The sequence below is a fragment of the Myotis daubentonii genome, chromosome 12 (genome assembly GCF_963259705.1).
Source record: "Myotis daubentonii chromosome 12, mMyoDau2.1, whole genome shotgun sequence".
Taxonomy (NCBI): Eukaryota; Metazoa; Chordata; class Mammalia; order Chiroptera; family Vespertilionidae; genus Myotis; species Myotis daubentonii.
Window position 1 is genome coordinate 18,755,085 of NC_081851.1, and position 19,416 is coordinate 18,774,500.

A 19,416-nucleotide genomic window follows, 5' to 3' on the forward strand; every position below is an offset into this window, starting at 1 on the left:
CCTTGTAACAGTGGGGGGCAGGGGAGCATATGATTATGTTCTTCAAAAAGAACCTCTTTCAAAAAGGATTCACATTGAAAAGTTCTGCCTAATTTCCTCGTGCCTTTCGTACTTTGTATATGATTTTGTGTGCAAATATTAGAAGAAAACACACGCTTTAGTTTAAAAATATTTATTACAGAAATGTACATTTAATTAGTTTTAAGGAATGTATGACAATAGTGTTAACATATATTTCCTCAAATTCACAAACTTTACACCTTCAGGATATCTACAATAAGAGTTTATTTACAAGTTTCATAAGAAATCACTTCACCAATACTGTTGACACAGTTAAGAGGTAACAGTCTCACTTTTTTCACTTCACTCTGTACTTGTAGAAAGAACATAGTGCGTGGGTGAAGTTCCATCCTAGTGCTAGTGACAGCCCGTACAGCAGAACGAGAGGAGCAAATGGATAGAGAAGAATTACTGTATTTTTCAAAAATGGCAATGCTGGAAAAGAAAGAAATCCAAATTCACTTTTTAAATAAGGAAATGTGACTATAAATGAACATCCTGAAAGACAGCTCTTCACAACATGGGCCAAAGAGGAACACTTATTTCAGTCAGTAACACGAAGCTATGTAGCCAGAACCTTCCTAGATCTTGCTGTCTTCTGTGTTGCCTCCTTCCTCACGCTGGGAAGAAACCCAGACGGGAGGTTATTTTAGCACAAAGGCTGAGCAAGAAGCAAGTCCAGGACAAAGACAGATTGAGAACGCAGGATAAACATCACAAATGTTAATGAAATTGGTGGTGAGTTTAAACCCGTGACAGCTTCAGAAACCGCTAAGAGTCCATCTTAAACAGCGGGTCTCAGCCTGTGGGCCGTGACCCCTTTGGGGGTAGAATGACCCTTTCACAGGGGTCGCCTAAGACCATCGGAAAACACATATATAATTACATATTGTTTCTGTGATTAATCACTATCCTTTATGTTCAATTTGTAACAATGAAATTGGGGGTCACCACAACATGAGGAACTGTATTAAAGGGTCTCGGCATTAGGAAGGTTGTGAACCACTGATCTTTAAGTACCAGAGACAGATAATATAATAGGAAAAACAATGTCCAGCTATTTTATTTTCCAGTGTGGAAGGTGAGGTCTCCACTAGCATCCCAAAGAGCTGAAACTCAATCAAATCTGTGCCCAAATCCATGTTTGTTTCTTGCCCTTCCTACCCCATGCATTCTTACCTAAATACCTCATACAGGAAGCCCCAAATTGTAACTGACCTATACTCAAAGAAGCTGTTCTAAACTATAGGGAGTTACCATAAGTGATAAAAAAATCCACTGAGAGCCTGGCCGGCATGGCTCTGGTTGAGCGGCAACCTATGAACCAGGAGGTCATGGTTCTATTCCTGGTCAGGGCACATTGCAGGCTCAATCTCCAGTGTGGGATGTTCAGGAGGCAGCCAATCAATGATTCTCTCTCATCATTGATGTTTCTCTCCCCCTCTTCCATCCTCTCTGAAAAAAATATGCATGTATATATTTTTAAATCCACTTAGAGAAGCCACAATGCTGCAGCATGCCAATCACAATATGACATATCACAGGCCTCTCCCCTGAGCTGGAGAAAGGATTCCCGATACCTCAAACAAGGTATTACAATTTGAGGTATTTGGCTCTATTTAATGGAGATCATGTCTTAAAGGAAAGCCAACATAAATATTTTCTCATATTAAGAAAAATGAACTGATAGGATTTAACAATATTTGCAAACATATCCTCAGGTCAGAAGTTGGGCCTGATTTTCTGGAATCATCTATAGACCATGTCTATAATAATCTATATTAATAAAAGCATAACATGCTAATCAAACCGAACAGCCGAACAACCTTCTGAATGAAGCTGGGGCTGCAGCCCCGGGATCGAGGCAGCCGCCTTGCTGTGAGGGAGGGATCAAGGCAGCTGCCGCAACTGCGAAGGCCCACTCTTACACGAATTTCATGCATTGGGCCTCTAGTAGTGATTATAAAAATGGAAAACGAGGCACTCAAGTTCATATGCCCATTCATCTGACCAACCTTTTCCTCTCTAACCTACCATTGGTAACTCAAATCTGAAAGCCTGGTGAAAAAGGAAACTGGTTGTGGGTTCCCGTAGGTAACGTGGAGATAACCAATATGCTTTAACGTGGTTCCTTGAAATGACAGAATTTGTTACATACCAACTATGCCACTTTTGAGATGTGTGACCACGGACATGTTAACTTAATCTCTCTGTGCTTTGTTTCCTCATTTGAAAAATGGGGCTAAGTAAACCTATCTATAATAATAAAAGCATAACATGCTAATAAGACCGGCTGTCCTCTGGATGACCTTCAGGACGAACCGTGGCTGTGCGGGCTGAGCGCCTTGCACAAATACTGTGCATCGGGCCTCTAGTATTATATAATTATGAAGATTAAATGACATAATTCATATAAAGTTCTTGAGACAGTGCCTACAAAGGCTCCATAAAAGTAAGCTAATTTTATTACTGTTACCCCTCTCTCTGTTATATTTTTAGTCAACCAAAAAATTAGTTACTTACCACTGTATCCCAGGAAGGTTATATAGATGTAATAGCCAATAGCAATCAACCAGAAGGTATTTCCAACCAAATATCCAATAAATGTGTCTGTTAGGATGACATCTGCCAAAGAGATACAATGACTCTCTTTTCATTGCACACTATGAAGACATTTAAAAAATATTTTGAGAAGTAACTGCTACTTACGATTGATGAAAAACAGTTGGATGAAATGTAGAATGACTAGGAGAGGATAAAAAGCATTCAAATGCACATCAAAGGCATAGCCCCACTCCACATCATAGTCTCTGCTCTGCCGTTTAACTAAATACTTGTTAGAGATAAACCTGAAGAGCAAAATTAAAATTTCCTTTATAATACAACAAAAATTCTATATTTACTGACTAGCTTCTATGTACCAAACATTATTTCATACACTAGAAATACAGCAATAAACATAACTCAAAAATCTCTGCCCTCAATCTAGGGGGAGTATACTGACAATAGAATGTTAAGTGTGTGTTAGATGGTACTATGGAATGAAACAGTAACCCTGCTGGGTACTCAATTGGTTGGAGCATTGTCCCATACAACAGAAAGCTGCAGGTTTGATTCCCTATTGGTGCACATACCTAGGTTGCAGGTTCGATCCCCAGTCGCGGTGCATACAAGAGGCAACTGATCAATGTTTCTCTCCCTTCCTCTCTTTAAAAATCAATGAAAACATGTCCTCAGTGAGGGAGGAAGGAAAGTGGAAAGGAGGGCGAGGAAGGAAGGGAATGATTGAGAATACAGAGTTGAAATGCAGTGTTAGATATGATGGTCACAAGAAAGTAACATCTGGGCGATGACCCAAGGCAGTGATGGGAATTACCTGGAGCAGAGCATTTCAGGCAGCGAGGCCAACACAGAGGTGGAGGAGACTGAGTACAGAGGAGGTGGCAAGGTGCCTGGTATGTCTGGGGAGTGGGTGAGGAGACCACTGTGCCAGGAACAAGTAAGCAGGGTTGCAGGAAATGAAACCAGAAAAGAAATGGGGAGCCAGATCTTACAGAGTCCCTGGCCATTTTAAGACCCAGTATTTTACTCTGGGTGAAATGAGAAATCACTATTTCCCAGGAGAGAGACACTGTTTTGACCAGGTTCCTCTAGCTGCCACTCTGAAAACAGACTACAGGGACAAGAATGGAAGTGGAGACACCAGTTGAGAGGCTACTGTGAGAGGTAAACAGTAGTAGCAGTGCAAGTGGGGCCATGTGGGACATACTATAGTTAGATGGCGGCACCAACAGGAATGTAGGTGCTGGATGTGGAGTATGTGGGGGAAAATGTCAAGGATGACTGATTTTTGCCTTAAACATGTGGAAGGTCAAGCTGATATTGACTGAGGTGGGGCAGGAAGGAGAGTGCAAGAGATTGAATTTGGACCTATTGTGTGCAAGATGCCTATTAGTACGGATTAAGAAATACATGGCAGGACCATGACCCAGGCACTCTAGCAAGGCGGGCCAAGACTGTTAGACCCACGTCTCCTTGGCTTGTCCACAGGTCTCCCAGTGGCCTGCCTCAGCTACCATGCTTCCAGCTGGCCTGACAAGGTGACCCCAGCACTGTTTGCCCCTATAACTTCCTGTGGCTCACACACGCTCGCGCTGTAGTTCCCACTCTATGGCTAGCCCCTGGGACTTGCACAGACCATGCCAGCTACAGCTCCAACCAGCCTGCCAAGGCAGTCCTGGTGTGGACCCCTGGGTCTCCTTGTGGCAAATACCCAGCCCGTGTGGCTTGCCTCTGGGACTCCCCAACGCTCTTGAGCAGGGTGCCTAGTATGTCTGAGGAGTGTGTGTGTGGCTTGCCTCTGGGACGCCCCTTGAGCCGTGGGGAGTCCCAGGGGTAACTCCAACTACCTGGCCAAGGCAACCCTGGTGCAGCTTGAGCCTTGCTCTCTCTAGAGCAAGCATGTCAAACTCGCGGCCCCCGGGCTGCATGTGGCGCACAATGAATATTTTTCTGGCCCAGCCAGGATAAAGGTATGTAAGAAACATTTTAATAAAAATTTCATGACTTAATTTTTACAGCATTCTGTTATAATTATTAGTAACTACAACGTTCGCTAATGACTGATTACTATAATTGTGTTGCACTCATTTCCCTACACACCTTACGCGCAGGCGCACCATTTCTCTACACTAATACTAGCAGCTGATTGCCATATCATTAGTCTTGGACTGACTTGTTTGGTGTGCGCAACAGGAAATATTTTGCTTTTGGAGGACAAGGAAAGTAGGTTTATTTGCGCTACGCTTATTAATTTGTGCGGTTATTCAGTGTTTGGTATTAATTTTTATTAAAATGTTCTATTATGTCTCTATTGAAATAAACCCACGTTTCTATGAAAATTGAAGCTTTTGTTTTTTTATGGCCCATATAAACTTAAACTTGTTTATTTGGCCTGTGTTAGCCTTTGAGTTTGACATGCTTGCCCGACAGCACATGCACGCTCGAGTGCCAGCTGCCCCGCGGAAGACACAAACCCACGCCTTTAAGACCGGGAGAGGCTGCTGTTTTGCCTAACTCATAGAAACAAAGAGAAAGAACCAAAATAAGACAAAAAATAGGTTCTAACCCAGGGGTGGGCAAACTTTTTGACTCGAGGGCCACAATGGGTTCTTAAACTGGACCGGAGGGCCGGAACAAAAGCATGGATGGAGTGTTTGTGTGAACTAATATAAATTCAAAGTAAACACCATTACATAAAAGGGTACGGTCTTTTTTTTTTTTTTTTTAGTTTTAATCATTTCAAACAGCCCGCGGGTCGTAGTTTGCCCACGGCTGTTCTAAACAAAAGGCCAGAATTAGAAGTAAATGAAATGGGAAAAAGTTACTAAAGACTTAAAAAAAACACTGATTAAGGATACCCGCCAAACTCAGTGAAAACATCAGCAAAGAGAAAATTTAAAATAAAACCAATTAGAATTGAACAGTAACTGAAATGAAAAATACACTAGAGGGAATCAAGAGCAGATTAGTTGATGAAAAAAAAAAATTAGTCTGTGAGGTGAAAGACACTGAAGTGGAAATCACCCAATGAACTAGCAAACAGAAAAAAGAAAACGGCTGACGGTCAAGTTGGCAGAGTAGGTCAACTCTGAACTTGTCTCCTCCCAAGATCACACCAAAATTAGGACTAAATTGTAGAACAACCACTGAGAACCACTTCAAGTGTAGCTGAACAGAACTGGCATCATTAACGATCTAGAGGCAGCTGCATGAAGACACAGGAGGGCATATGCTTGGACCGGGCAGGTCCCACCCCCACAGTGTGGCAATTATGAAACGGGAGGGCTATGTCAGCTGTGGAGGTGCGAGGAGTCACAGTCCCACACTGGACCCGCAAGACCAGCGCATCCAGTGGCAGGAAGAGGAGTCCCTGTAATATCTGGTTGTGCAAACCAGCTGGGATTGTGTTCAAAGACAAAGGGCTGCTAGACACTAGGGCATCGCTCTTAAAGGGACCATGCACAGAGTCACTCACAAACTCATATACTCTTTAAGCTAGTGAAGGGGCTACAACTCAGAACAGTTTCAGAAACATACCGGGAAGAACTGAATTTAACTTCAGAGTAAGGGCTGGAGCAGCAGGGGTCAGGACAACTCACACCAGGGATGGAAGCACTGGCAGGCACCACTGTTCCTGGGTTCATCTCTCCTCCCACCCAACCAGTTCTGCATATGTGGGCACCAACTCTTTCCATAAACTAACATTGTTCCCTCGTCCTGATCATTCCCTAAGACCCCACCCAACTTGCTCGCCAGGCCCGTGCCTCTTCAGAGGCCCCTCTACATGAGCAGCCCGCTTTGGCTTGCACTGCAGACCCCCAAATCTTCACACCTCACACAAGTGAGGGCTGTCCTAGGCTCGCACTGCAGACTTCCCCAAAGCTCTGTAAACGCCCAACAAGCAGCAGCTGGGACCTTGGTGTGCATTGTAGCTCTTCCCAAGCAGCCCCAAGCCCAGTACCAGGAGAAATCGGCCTCAACTTACATTCTAACTCCCATCAGGTGGCCCCAAGCCTGGGATAAGTGGAGGCCAGACTTGGCCTGTAATGTAGTTCCAATTAAAAGGCCACAAGATAGGCACAAGAGGCAGGCAGCCTCAGTTTGCAGTATAGACTCTCCCAAGCACCTTCAAGCCCAGCACAACCAACCAACCACAACCGCAGGCCACTTTACAGCTCCTAACAAGAGTCATCGAGCCTACTGGTGGCTCAACTTGGCCTGCACCAGAATCCCTCCCCAAAGTTCCAGCCCCAACAAGCCTGGTAGACGGCTTCAGACCACACCAGAGTGCCACCTAACCAGTCCACAAAAGGTGCACCCAAAGAACCAGCCCTGGCACCACGGTTCTGCTAAAGCAACAAGCCGATCTGTGGGGTTAGTAACTTGTCTGCTGCAGTCACATCCAGCCTTCACAGTCAGTCAACACCAATACATACATGGTGGTGGTGTAGCAGCAACTACAACAGGAGGGCACACCCAACACACACAGGGGAAACCCCTGGAGCAACCAGCTCAGGTGACCAGAAAGACTGCAGAACTGTGCCGAGAGGACACTTTCTACATAAGGCCACTCTGTCAAGACCAGGAGACATAGCTTTTCTACCTAATACACAGCAATACACACAGAGGTCAGTCAAATGAGGAGACAGACAAACATGTCCCAAATAAAAGAGCAGGGCAAAACTCCAGAAGAACTAGAAATGACGATAAGCAACCTACCACATGCAGAGTTCAAAACACTGGTTATAACAATTTGCAATGAACTTGAGAGAAGAACAAGTGAACTCAGGGAAAACTTCAGCATAGATACAGAAACATAAAAAGGAAAATGGAAAACTGAAACAAGAACCAATCAGAACTGAAGAATACAGTAACTGCAGAAGAATACACTGGAGGGAATCAACATCAGGTTACAGCAGAGACTGAATCAGTGACATGGAAGACAATGTAGCAAAAAACACCCAATCAGCAAAGCAAAAAAGGAAAAAAGAATTTTAAAAAATGAGGATAGCTTAAGGGATTTCTGGGACAACATTAAGGCCACCAATATTCACACCATAAGAGTTCCAGAAGGAGAATACAGGGAAAAAATGGATTGGAAACCTGTTTGAAGAAATAATGGAAATCTTCACTAATCTGGAAAAGGAGATATACATACAAGTCCAGGAAGTGCAGAGTTTCAAACAAGATAAACCCAAAGAGGCCCACATCAAGACATATCATAATTAAAATGCTAAAGGCTAAAAACTGAGAAAATCTTAAACATAGCAAGAGAAAAGCAGTCAGTTATGTACAAGGGAGCCCCGCCCCCACCATAAGCCTATCAGCTGATATCTTACCAGGAATTCAGCAGGCAAAAAAGGATTGACACAAAACAATCAATGTGATGGAAGACCAAAGCCTACTACAAGATTACTCTAACCAGCAGGATATCATTTAGAATTGAAGGAGCACAGTATCCCAGATAAGATAGGCTAAAGGAGCTCACCACACAATACCAGTATTACTAGAAATATTAAAGGGACTTCTTTAAGATAAAAGACCAGCCCTGGCTGGTTTGGCTCAGTGGATAGAGCACTGGCCTGTGGACTAAAGGGTCCCAGGTTCAATTCCCGGTCAGGGCACATGCCTGGGTTGTGGGCTCAATCCCCAGTGTGGGGCGTGCAGGAGGCAGCAAATCAATGATTCTCATCATCATTGATGTTTCTATCTCTCCCCCTCTCTCTGAAATCAATAAAAATTAAAAAAAAAAGAGTCCAACAGTTAAAACTGTGGATCAAGCAAGCTGGTAAAAAGGTTAAAAGACAAAGTAGGAATTACAACAATAAATTAAGGAATGCACACAAACACAAATGCAAAAGAAGAAAAAAGTAATGACAAAACAAACATGGGGGTTGTAAAAATTGTTAGACTGCTATAACTATAACTAGGTATATGGTTAACCACAAACCAAATATCTACAAGAGATGTATGTATGCAAAATAAAGAGAAAGGATTCCAAACACAACACTATAGAAAATCAATATACTTCTTCTTGAACGCAAGAGAGTAGGAAAGGACCAGAGATCAGCTGTTTTCTGATTGTTTTTGTAGTTTAACAATCAGAAAACAACTGATAAAATGATATACCTACCAAATTACTTTAAAAAATGCTCCAATAAAAAGACACACAGTAGCTGAATGGATTAAAAACAAACAAACCTGTACATATGCTTATCTACAAGAGACCCACTCCAGATAAAGGATAAAAAAAGATATTTTATGCAAATGAAAACAAATAAAAAAAGTTGGGGTAGCAATACTTATATCAGACAAAATAGAATTTAAAACAAAAGTTGTAACGAGATGAGAAAGGCATTTAATAATTATAAATAGGTCAACTCAATAAAAGGATTTAACTCTTGTAAACATATATGCATTCCACTTAGGAGTTCCCAATTATAAAAAGACAATATTGACAGACATAAAGGGAGAGATTGACAGTAATACAATAATAGTAGGGGACTGTCACACTTCAACAGATAGATCATCCAGACAAAACAATCAACAAGAAAATAGTGGCCTTGGAGCACCTCTGCCTCAGCTCAGAGTAATGCCGTAAGCACCACAAGCCCTGCAACCCTACCACCAGAAGTGAGGGGTGGAAAATGCACCGTTAGCCAGGGAGGAGACTGTAACTACCCAGGTCAGGGTACTGCTAGAACCAAGGGATGGATGGAGACTGAAAAAGCTGTGGATCTGTGGGTGAGCCAGGAGTGCCTGTGGTGGAGAGGAACCAATCCTCCCACCTGGGAAGTTCGCACTGATCTAGGCCATGCAGCAGAACTCAGGGCCAGTAGAGGGGACTGGAGGACACACCCAGCATTGAGTCTGAGGGACCCTTTATTTCCTGGAGGACCTCTTGGCAGGGAGCAGGATGGGAACAAGACAGTAGGACCCAGGAAGGAGGGCCAGCCCTGCCCACCTAAAGCGCACTGCAGAACGGCTGCTTCTGATCCGCCTTGCAGTGACCAGACTATGGGCCGCAAATGTGTGTGCTGCAGCTGACTCTGGTAGTGCAGGAGACTCAGATATTTGATTGGAACCTGGGCAGTGCTGAAAGTTTGGAGTGCCAAAAAGGCTGACTCTTTTTTAATCAATTTTTTTGTTGTCGTTGATTTTGCTTTTATCCCACCCTGCTTGAGATGGCAGCCAGGGGGTGCCATGCCAGCAAGCCAGGCAGAACTGAGGCATTGAAGGAGAGGAAGTGGCTGCCCACTCTCCTACTATCTACAAGCACTATACCCAGCACAAGTCTGCTCAAACCATCCTGGCCAAGACCATGGTAGCCCCGCAGAGTACAGTTCCATGGGGGGAAGAGATAACTCAGAACAGGGGTATTCAAGTGTGAGACTCCAGCTAGACCCAGCCACTGGCTATGGCGTTCCCATTGATGGACTACGTGGGCTCTGCCTATCAGGCTTCAGTCAGGTTGCCAAGGACCAAGCAGAGACCATGACTCACATCTGTCTGTACCAGAGCAATTCCAGGGTGGCCCAGGATCAATAGACCAAGTGGCGAGATTCAACAATATCAGAGCAAAATCCAGCACGCTCCACACACAGCAGATCCAAGGGTATTTTTTTTTCTTTCTCTTCTTTTTTCTTTCATATCTCTTGTTTCTTTCCTTTTATTGTTTTGTTCCTCTTTCTCTGTTCGTTTTTTATATTGTTATTTTTAACTTTTCTTCTTTTCAATTTATTCTTTTCCTATTCTAAATTTTAGTATATTCATTATTTTTAAAATAATAATTATTTCATTTATTTGTGTTTTCCTTTCTTTTTAATTCTTAGACTACTAAATTACTTTCATATTGGACTAAATTCTTTTCCTTCTTTGCTTCCACATCCTCTTTTGGTTCTTCTTTTTTTTTTTTTACACCCTCTAATTCTTTGCTCTCATGTCTTTTATTATTCCTTTTATGTTTACTTTACTCTTTTTATTTTATTTTTTAGCCTTTCTTGTTGTTTGTTTTGCTTTTCGAGTTGTTTTCTATTTGGTCTTGCTTTGTTCTCTTACCACCTGTATAATAACATCTGTAGCTAGGGTTGAGCCTTACTGCAAGTTGGAGGAAATCCCATCCACAAACAGAAAATCAACAAACGAGACCAAATTACAATAAGAGAGCCCAAATAACACATACGAGGGAGACGGTGCTAGACTATGAGCTCTGGAAATCAAAGAGACTGCACCACTGGGTCCAACAGGGCACTTTCTACATAAGGCCATCCCATGAAGACTGGGAGGCATAGTAGCTCTGATAGATAGAAACAAACACAAACAGACAGCTAAAACTGGGAGACAAAAATAAGCCATCAAATGAAAGAAAAGGAGGAATCTCCAAAAAAGAAAAGAAAAAAGAATTAAATGAAATGGAGGTGAACAACTTATCAAACACAGTTCAAAGTAATGGTTATAAAAGACGCTTAAGGAACTTAGAATTTCAAGGAACTTAGTGGGAACCAAAAAAGCATGAAAAAGGAAAACGAAACCACAAACAAGAAATAGTCAGAAATGAAGAATACTATATCTGACATTAGGAATACACAGGAGAGAACTAAAGGTGAATTGGATGAAGCAGAGGATTGAATCAGTGATTTGGAAAACAAAGTAGAAATAAACACCCAATTAGAGATCAAACAGAAAAATAAGTTAAAAAGCAGGATAGCTTAAGGGAAATTCGGAAAACATGAAATGTAACAACATTTGCATTATAGGGGTATGAGAAGGAGAAGAATGTGAGGAACAGAGAAATAATGACACAAAACTTCCCTGACTTGGTAAAGGGAAAAGTCACACAAGTTTAGGAGGCAAAGAGAGTCTCAATCAAGATGAACCCAAAGAGACCCACAGCTACACACATAATTAAAATGGCAAACATTAAAGACAAAAAAAAAAAAGTAAAGGCAGCAACAGAGAGACAGAAAGTAACACAGGAGGGAGTTCCCATTAGACTGTCAGCTGATTTCTCAACAGTAACACTTAAGGCCAGAATCCAAAACTACTCTATTCAGCAAGGCCATCAGTTAAAATTGAAGATGAAATAAAGACATTCCCAGACCACAAAAAAAAAACCCAAAAAAAGGCTAAAGGAGTTTATCATCACCAACCCAGAATTGCAACAAATGCTAAAGAGAATGGTGTAAGAAGAAATAGAAACACAGCCATATCATTAAAATGTCCATACTACCCAAGGCAGTCTACAGATTCAATGCAATCCCTATTAAAATACCAATGGCATAGTTCAGAGCTTGAACAAATACTCCAAAAATTTATATGGAATCATAAAAGACCCCGAATAGCTGCAACAATTTTGAGAAAGAAAAACAAAGTTGGAGGAATCACAATACCAGATTTCAAGTTATACTACAGCAGTGGTTCTCAACCTTCTGGCCCTTTAAATACAGTTCCTCATGTTGTGACCCAACCATAAAATTATTTTCATTGCTACTTCATAACTGTAATGTTGCTACTGTTATGAATCTTAATGTAAATATCTGATATGCAGGATGGTCTTAGGCGACCCCTGTGAAAGGGTCGTTCGACTGCCAAAGAGGTCGCGACCCACAGGTTGAGAACCGCTGTACTACAGAGCCACCGTAATCAAAACAGCCTAGTACTGGCGGAAAAACAGGCATATAGGTCAGTGGAACAGAACAGAGAACCCAGAAATTGACCCAAGCCGTTACGCTCAATTAATATTTGACAAAGGAGGCAACAGCATACAATGGAGTCAAAAGGGTCTCTCTGATAAATGGTGTTGGGAAAATAGGACAGATATGTGCAAAACAAACATACAAAACAAAAAACTAGACCACCAACTTACACCATACACAAGAATAAACTCAAAATGGATAAAAGGCTTAAATGTAAGTTGTGAAACCATAAAAATCCTACAAGAAACCATAGGCAGCAAAATCTCAGACATTTCTCATAGCAATATGTTTACAGATATACTCCTAGGGCAAAGGAAACTAAGGAAAAAAAATAAACAAACGGGACTACATCAAAATAAGAAGCTTCTGCACAGCAAAAGAAACCACCAACAAAATGAAAAGAGAGCCTCCTGTATGGGAGAACATATCTGGCAATGATACATCTGGTAAAGGATTAATATAAAAAATATACAGGGAACTCATACAACTTAACAAAAGGAAGACAAACAATCCAATTAAAAAACGGGCAAAGGACCTAAATAGACATTTCTCCAAAGAGGACATACAGATGGCCAAGAGACATATGAAAAAACTAGAGGCCCGATGCACAATATTTGTGCAACCCTGGCTGCCTTGGCCCTCACGGCCCTGACTTTGTCTGGAAGGTCGTCTGGACAGTTGTTCCATTGTTCGGCCATTCGGTCGGTTTGCATACTGAGCTTTTATTATTTAGACTAGAGGCCCGATGCATGAAATTCGTGCACTGGGGGGGGGGGGGGGGCGCGTCCCTCAGCCCAGCCTGCACCCTTTCCAATCTGGGACCCCTCGGAGGATGTCTGACATCCCTCTCACAATCCGGAAATGCTGGCTCCCAACCACTCGCCTGCCTGCCTGCCTGCCTGCCTGCCTGATTGCCCCTAACCACTTCTGCCTGCCAGCCTGATTGCCTCCTAACCACTCCCCTGCCGACCTGATTGATGCCTAACTGCTCCCCTGCCAGCCATATTGCCCCCAACTGCCCTCCACTGCTGGCCTGGTCACCCCCAACTGCCCTTGCCTGCCAGCCTGATTGCCCCCAACTGCCCTCCCCTGCCGGCCATCTTGTGACGATGTGGGGGAGGCCATCTTGTGATGCTATGAGGGCACGAGGGCCACCTAGGCTTTTATTAGTATAGATGCTCAAAGTCACTAATCATCTGAGAGATGCAAATCAAAATAACAATGAGATACCATTCTCACACCTGTCAGAATGGCTACCATCAACAAATAACAAGTGTGGAGAGGATGTGGAGAAAAGGGAACCCTAGTACACTGCTGGTGGGAATGCAGACTGGTGCAGCCACTGTGGAAAACAGTATGGAGTTTTCTCAAAAAATTAAACATGGAACTGCCATTTGACCCATTGATCCACTTCTAGGAATATATCCTAATAAACCTGAGACACCAAACAGAAAGCATGTATGCACCCCTATGTTCATAGCAGCACAATTTACAATAGCTAAGATCTGGAAACAGCCCAAGTGTCTATCAGTAGAGGAGTGGATAAACAAGCTGTGGTACATTTATACCATGGAATACTATGCAGCAGTAAAAAAGAATCCCTTACTCTTTGGGAGGGACCTGGAGAGTATTACACTAAGTGAAATAAGTCAGTCAGAGAAAGACAAGTATCACATGATCTCACTCATACGTGGGACCTAATGAACAAAATAAACTGATGAACTGAGTGGATCCAGAGATATGAAAGCATGAAACAGATTATAGAATCTCAGAGGGAAGGTGGGGGATGGTGGGTGGGTGGGAAGACCACTGAAATAACTTGTATGCATATATGCATAACCCATGGAAATAGACAACAGGTTGGTGAAGGCCTGGGGCGAGGTGCAGGGGGGCAGGCTAGAAGGGGCCAATGGGGGAAAAAAGAGGACATATGTAATACTTTCAACAATATACATAAAAAATTTTTTTTAAAAAGAAAGAATAAAACAGTATGGAAATTCCTCAAAAAATTAAGAATAAAGTTACCATATGACCCAGCAACCCCTCTTCTGGGTATCTATCTGAAAATTTTGAAAACATTTCTTTGCAAAGATATATGCACTCCTATGTTCACTGGAGCATTACTGATGGTGGCCAAGACATGGAAACAACTAAAGTACCTTTAGCTAAGTGACTGGAAAAAGAAGATGTGTTACATATATACAATAGAATACTACTAAGCCATAAGACAGGATGAAATAGTGCCATTTGCAACGTGGATGGATCTTGAGAATATCATGCTAAGTAAAATAAGCCATTCAGAAAAAGAACCATATGAGTTCACTCATATGTGGGATATAAATTGAAAGTTAACAAATGAACAAACAAGAAAAACAAACAAAAACTCAGACACAGATAACAGTACGGTGGTTACCAGAGGGAAGGAGAGTCGGGGGACAGAAAGGGTAAAGTGGGCCAAATATGTGATGACAGAAGATGATTTGACTTTGGGTGGTGGACACACTATGCAATATACAAATCATGTATCACAGAAATGTACTTGAAAATTATATAATCTTATTAAGTAATGTCATCCCAATAAATTTAATTAAAAAAGAGGACCCAAATAAAATTATAAATGAAAGAGAAGTGACACCCAATACCACAGAAATACAAAGGATTATAAGGAAATACTACAAACAATTGTATGCCAACAAATTGGACAACCTGGAAGAAATGGATAAAGTCTTAGAAACACACAATCTTCCAAAACTAAGTCAAGAAGAACCAGAAAATGTGCATAAACCAATAAATATATTAACAAAATTGAATCAGTATTAATAGAAACAACAAAAGCACGGAACCAGGTAGCTTCACAGGTGAATTTTAGCAATCATTCAATACCTATCCTTCTCAAACTACTCTAAGAAATTAAAGAGGAAGGCTCCTAAGCTCATTTTAAAAGCCGGCATTATCTTGATACTCAAACCAGAGAAAGACATTACAAAAAAAGAAAATTATAAGCCGATATCCTTGATGAACATAGATACAAAAATCAGTATTAGCAAACCAAATTCAACAATACATTAAAAAGATCATATCATACACCAGGATCAACTAGGATTTATTCCCGAGATGGAAGGCTAGTTCAATATCCACAAATCAGTTAACATGATGCACCACATAAACAAAACAAAGGATAAAAATCACATGATCGTACCAATAAATTCAGAAAAAGCATTTGACAAAATCTAGCATCCATTTATGATAACAGCTCTCAGCAAAGTGGAACATACCTCAACATAATAAAGGCCATATATGACAAATCACAGCCAACATCATTCTCAATGGGCAAAAATTAAAAATGTTTCCCTTAATATCAGGAACAAGACAGGGATGTCCGCTTTCACCATTTACATTCAACAGGGTACTACAAGTCCCAGTCACAGTAATAAAACAAGAAATAAAAGGCACCCAAATAGGAAAGGAAGAAGTAATTAATAATGGAAGAAGTAAATAATTTGTCATTATTTGCAGATCACAAATCTTCATTAGTCATTCATTCAGTGTCACCCTACACTCTCAGACCTAGTATGCTGTCCACATTTCTATGTTTTTCCAGTTGGTACTAGAAATCATTGATCCCATCACTCTCCAAACACTTCCTCATGTTGGTTCCTGTGGGATGACCACAATTATCATATCTTATTTTTAGCTCCTCACCCCATTCACAAGATAATGTAGGTTCTCAAAAACATACTAAGTCATTTAACTTACAATATCATTCAGAGTCATACCAAAGGTACTAAACTCCAGGATGACTTGGTTTCTGTGGCCCTCCAGTCAGTGCATTCATGCTGAATGCCTGCTACAAACTATTCCTTTGAAAGAGTATTTATTTATAAAATAAATAAATTTTATTTTTCCATTTACCATATTCTCCATGGATATTTTGACAATAAATATGTGACTACATTAGCAGCATTACTTTTTAGGCCAGATTTTAGAATAACAATTTATTGACTATCTAGCACATACAAAATCTCTACTGTACTAGTCTGAAGTTATAAAGGAAAATAAAAGGTTGGTATCTTCACAGGTTTTACAGATTCAGAATTTAGTTTAAGAGTATTGATAACTACCATTTATTGAGCACTTACTATAAGCTAGGTGATTTTCCTATCACAATCTTCTCAAATATCTTACAAAATAGATAATTCCATTTTACAAAAGAGGAGTCTGGGAATAAGAGTTACATAGTAAATGACTGAGCTGGCATTTGAACCCAGATCTCTCCGTGACTAAAATGCTCCATGCTGGTTTCTCTGATATACACTGATCACCAGCCCTACTCAACCACAGGCCCACTTCAAAGCTCAACCACCACATCCATTCCCTTCACACAGAAGCCCTGTATCTGTGAGAACAATGAAAAACCAAACACCAGAGTTACATTCAGTACACTTGTTGTTAAACTAAACCTAGACAATGTCAGACTGAGAACCCTTCCAATAACATTTCTGTGTGTGTGTTTCCCTCAGTAGGAAGGAACCAAAAATTTAATGAGAAAAAAAATCATTCAAGTGTGCTACATTTAATACCAAAAACTAAAAGTAACATCACCTTCTAGATCTTATACATTTAGTGGTGACCCACTGACAAATGAAGCAGAAAAATAAGCCATCATCCAGACAACTTTTGGCTAACTGCATATTATTTTTGCAAAATCAGGAATTTTGTCAGTATGATATAATCATCAATTTACTTATTTGCTGCATGCACTTTGACAATATAGACCACACTTTAGAGTACTTTCTGATACAGGTAGACACAAGAGGCAAGTCGCACCGATCTTGGTAGTCAAAATGGAGGCTCTCAGGTCACCTATTTTGTTTCCGTTTTCATCCGCTACGGTACCTGTGAAGCAAGGCCTAAAGGAGGTCCTATAGCAGTATCTGATGAATCAAAGGTATGGGACTTACCACATTAGAGTTGAGATGAGAAGACCAACGCCCACACAATCTATGAACACAACCCAAAGGAGCAGCTTTATCATCTTAAAAAATCCCATGTCCAGCACAAAGCCAAATCCTACCGTGGACACTGAAAGAAAGATTTACAAGATTCATCAGGCACTTTGCAAGGTTCTGGGGATACTGGACACAGCCCCTGCACCTCCAGATGCCCTCGGTCCAGTGGGGGAGAGACGTGAAAACAAAACCCCAAGATGTGTGCTATGGGATGAAGAAATGCAGACCAACGTGGGGCATGGAAGGGCCACTGAGCTATCTCGTTTACCAAGAAGGACCTCGTCTGTCTGTGCTTCACCAGGGTGGCCCAGCTTCTCAGTTAAAGGTGAGAAAAACCTCACACTTCAACGCCCTAAAGACTTTCCCTATACTACCGAAGAACTTAAAAGTTTCTCAAGTTCCTAGCCGTGTTTTTACAACTCCCCCTCTGCATTTCCCTGATGGTGAACAGCAATTTACAACCTTGACGTTCCTTCCTGTTCACAGTAAGTTTGCCTTTGGGGACGGAGGTATTTATCACAGTGGTTAGGAGGCACCGAGTGCCTGTTCCTCCGCTTTTTCATGTTCCCAGGTAAGGGCTTACTCTGGCAACGGCTTGGGCCCTTTAGGACCAGGAAGAATACAGAAAAGAGGCAGCAGCTTTAAATGAACCCAAATTCCGACCCACAACAGTTTACAACAAAAGAGTCCCCAAATGGCAAGTCCGATCACACGCTCAATTTGTTTTTTCAACTGTTCTGCAGACCAGCGCACACTTACCGCACAGCCAGACACTTAGCAGCACCAAGAAAGCCGGGTCGTCTCTAGCCCACTGGTCCTTCGTCTGCTTTCGGTAATGAAAGTTCCTATAGACCCTCTGCGGGGAAGTGAACAGGTAGAGCATCTGCCAGCCAGCAAACTCGAAGTCCATTTGCCGGAAACGGAAAAGCCTTCTCAGGTATTTGTAGCGCTTCGCCCCCGCCGTGTGTCTCGCCGCATCCCTGGAATTCAGGGCTCCGTTCCCCTGCAGCGGGGAGCTCGCTGAAGTACTTGGTAACATCTTCCTGGGGGGTGAAACCTTTTACTAGGAACAGGAACAGGAAGGACTCCTCTTCCGAGACATGCAGGTGGGGGGTCGCCTGACACTTCTGCCCCACTCCTTCCTTGGGAAGGGACAGCTGGCATAGTGGCCAGGGGCAGCACCACACCATTCTGAACCATCACAGTAACGCCTAACACCCACAGGGGCCATATCTCAATCTCGGAGAGAGAGAGAGAGAGAGAGAGAGAGAGAGAGGGAGAGGAGGAGAGAGGGAGAGCGCGCTCAAATTCTGGCTCTCAATCCCGTGCTCCTAGGTACCCGCCTCTACGTAAATGACCTAATCGCACAGGTGGTCCATCAAAGCATTACCAGTTCCCCAGAAGGTGATTTAAAAATAAAGCAAAACTAAAACCCAGGGTTTTGCTCCACGAAGAGTTCATCGGGAACGACACCGTGGGAGACGGGTCGGACCACTCCGAAGCCAGGCGAGCGCAGGCCCGGGCCGGCCCCCGCCCCGGCCGCCTCCAGCTCCGCTCCCGACTCCGGGCCGGCCCCGCCGCAGGCAGGGCCGGCAGAGGCAACAAACAAAGCCGCCCTCTCACACCGAATCCGACCCAGGCGCGCCGCTGGGGTCAGCACGTCCCACCTGCCTGGCCATCCTCGTACTAAACACTGGTCCTCGTGTGTCTGAACTTCAACTCTAGCTGAGGGTCCCCGGGTCCCTCCCGCCCCCACCGCCGGCCCAGCAGCGGGCCCGGCCTGTCACTCCAAAGCCGAGGGGCGTCGCGCCGCGGCGGACAGAGGAAAGGGCACCGGGCGAGCCCGCGCCGCGTCGCACGGAGCGCTCCCCAGAACTCACCGGGCGCCCCGCGGCGGCCTCCACCGGCGGCAAACCCCCGCCCGCCACCTCGCCCAGCAGTGGAGCCGAGCCGAGCCGCCGTAGGACCTACTTCCCTTCTCGCGACGTACGCCGCCCCCCCCCCCCCCCGGCGCGACACGTGACGCGAGTCTACTTCCGCCGCGCGCGGCCTCCGGGGACTTGTAGCGCGTCCCCCCCCCCCCAACCCCC

General features: G+C 43.1%; 1 protein-coding gene across 4 annotated transcripts; it reads right to left on the reverse strand.

Annotated features, from left to right (window-relative positions):
• Positions 1–156: 156 nt before the first annotated feature.
• UNC50 (unc-50 inner nuclear membrane RNA binding protein) lies at positions 157–19,372 on the reverse strand. Of its 4 annotated transcripts, none has more exons than XM_059659012.1 (6): positions 19,207–19,372; positions 18,086–18,369; positions 17,279–17,399; positions 2,770–2,909; positions 2,584–2,685; positions 157–495 (listed from the first exon to the last, which is right to left on the reverse strand). In XM_059659012.1, the coding sequence occupies exons 2-6, from the start codon at positions 18,363–18,365 to the stop codon at positions 359–361; spliced, it is 780 nt and encodes a 259-aa protein (XP_059514995.1). In that variant the 5' UTR covers positions 18,366–18,369; positions 19,207–19,372; the 3' UTR covers positions 157–358. The 4 variants fall into 4 exon arrangements, with proteins under 4 accessions (XP_059514995.1, XP_059514998.1, XP_059514996.1 ...); XM_059659015.1 differs by having other exon boundaries at positions 18,086–18,416; positions 19,203–19,308; XM_059659014.1 differs by lacking the exon at positions 157–495 and adding an exon at positions 528–680.
• Positions 19,373–19,416: the final 44 nt, after the last annotated feature.

Coding starts and splice junctions, on each gene's coding strand:
- UNC50 (XM_059659012.1), bottom strand. CDS start 18,365: ATGTTACCAAGTACTTCAGCGAGCTCCCCGCTGCAGGGGAACGGAGCC. Junction 17,400..18,085: donor GCTAAGTGTCTGGCTGTGCG/GTAAGTGTGCGC, acceptor TCTTTCTTTCAG/TGTCCACGGTAGGATTTGGC. Junction 496..2,583: donor AACCTTCCTGGGATACAGTG/GTAAGTAACTAA, acceptor TTTCTTTTCCAG/CATTGCCATTTTTGAAAAAT.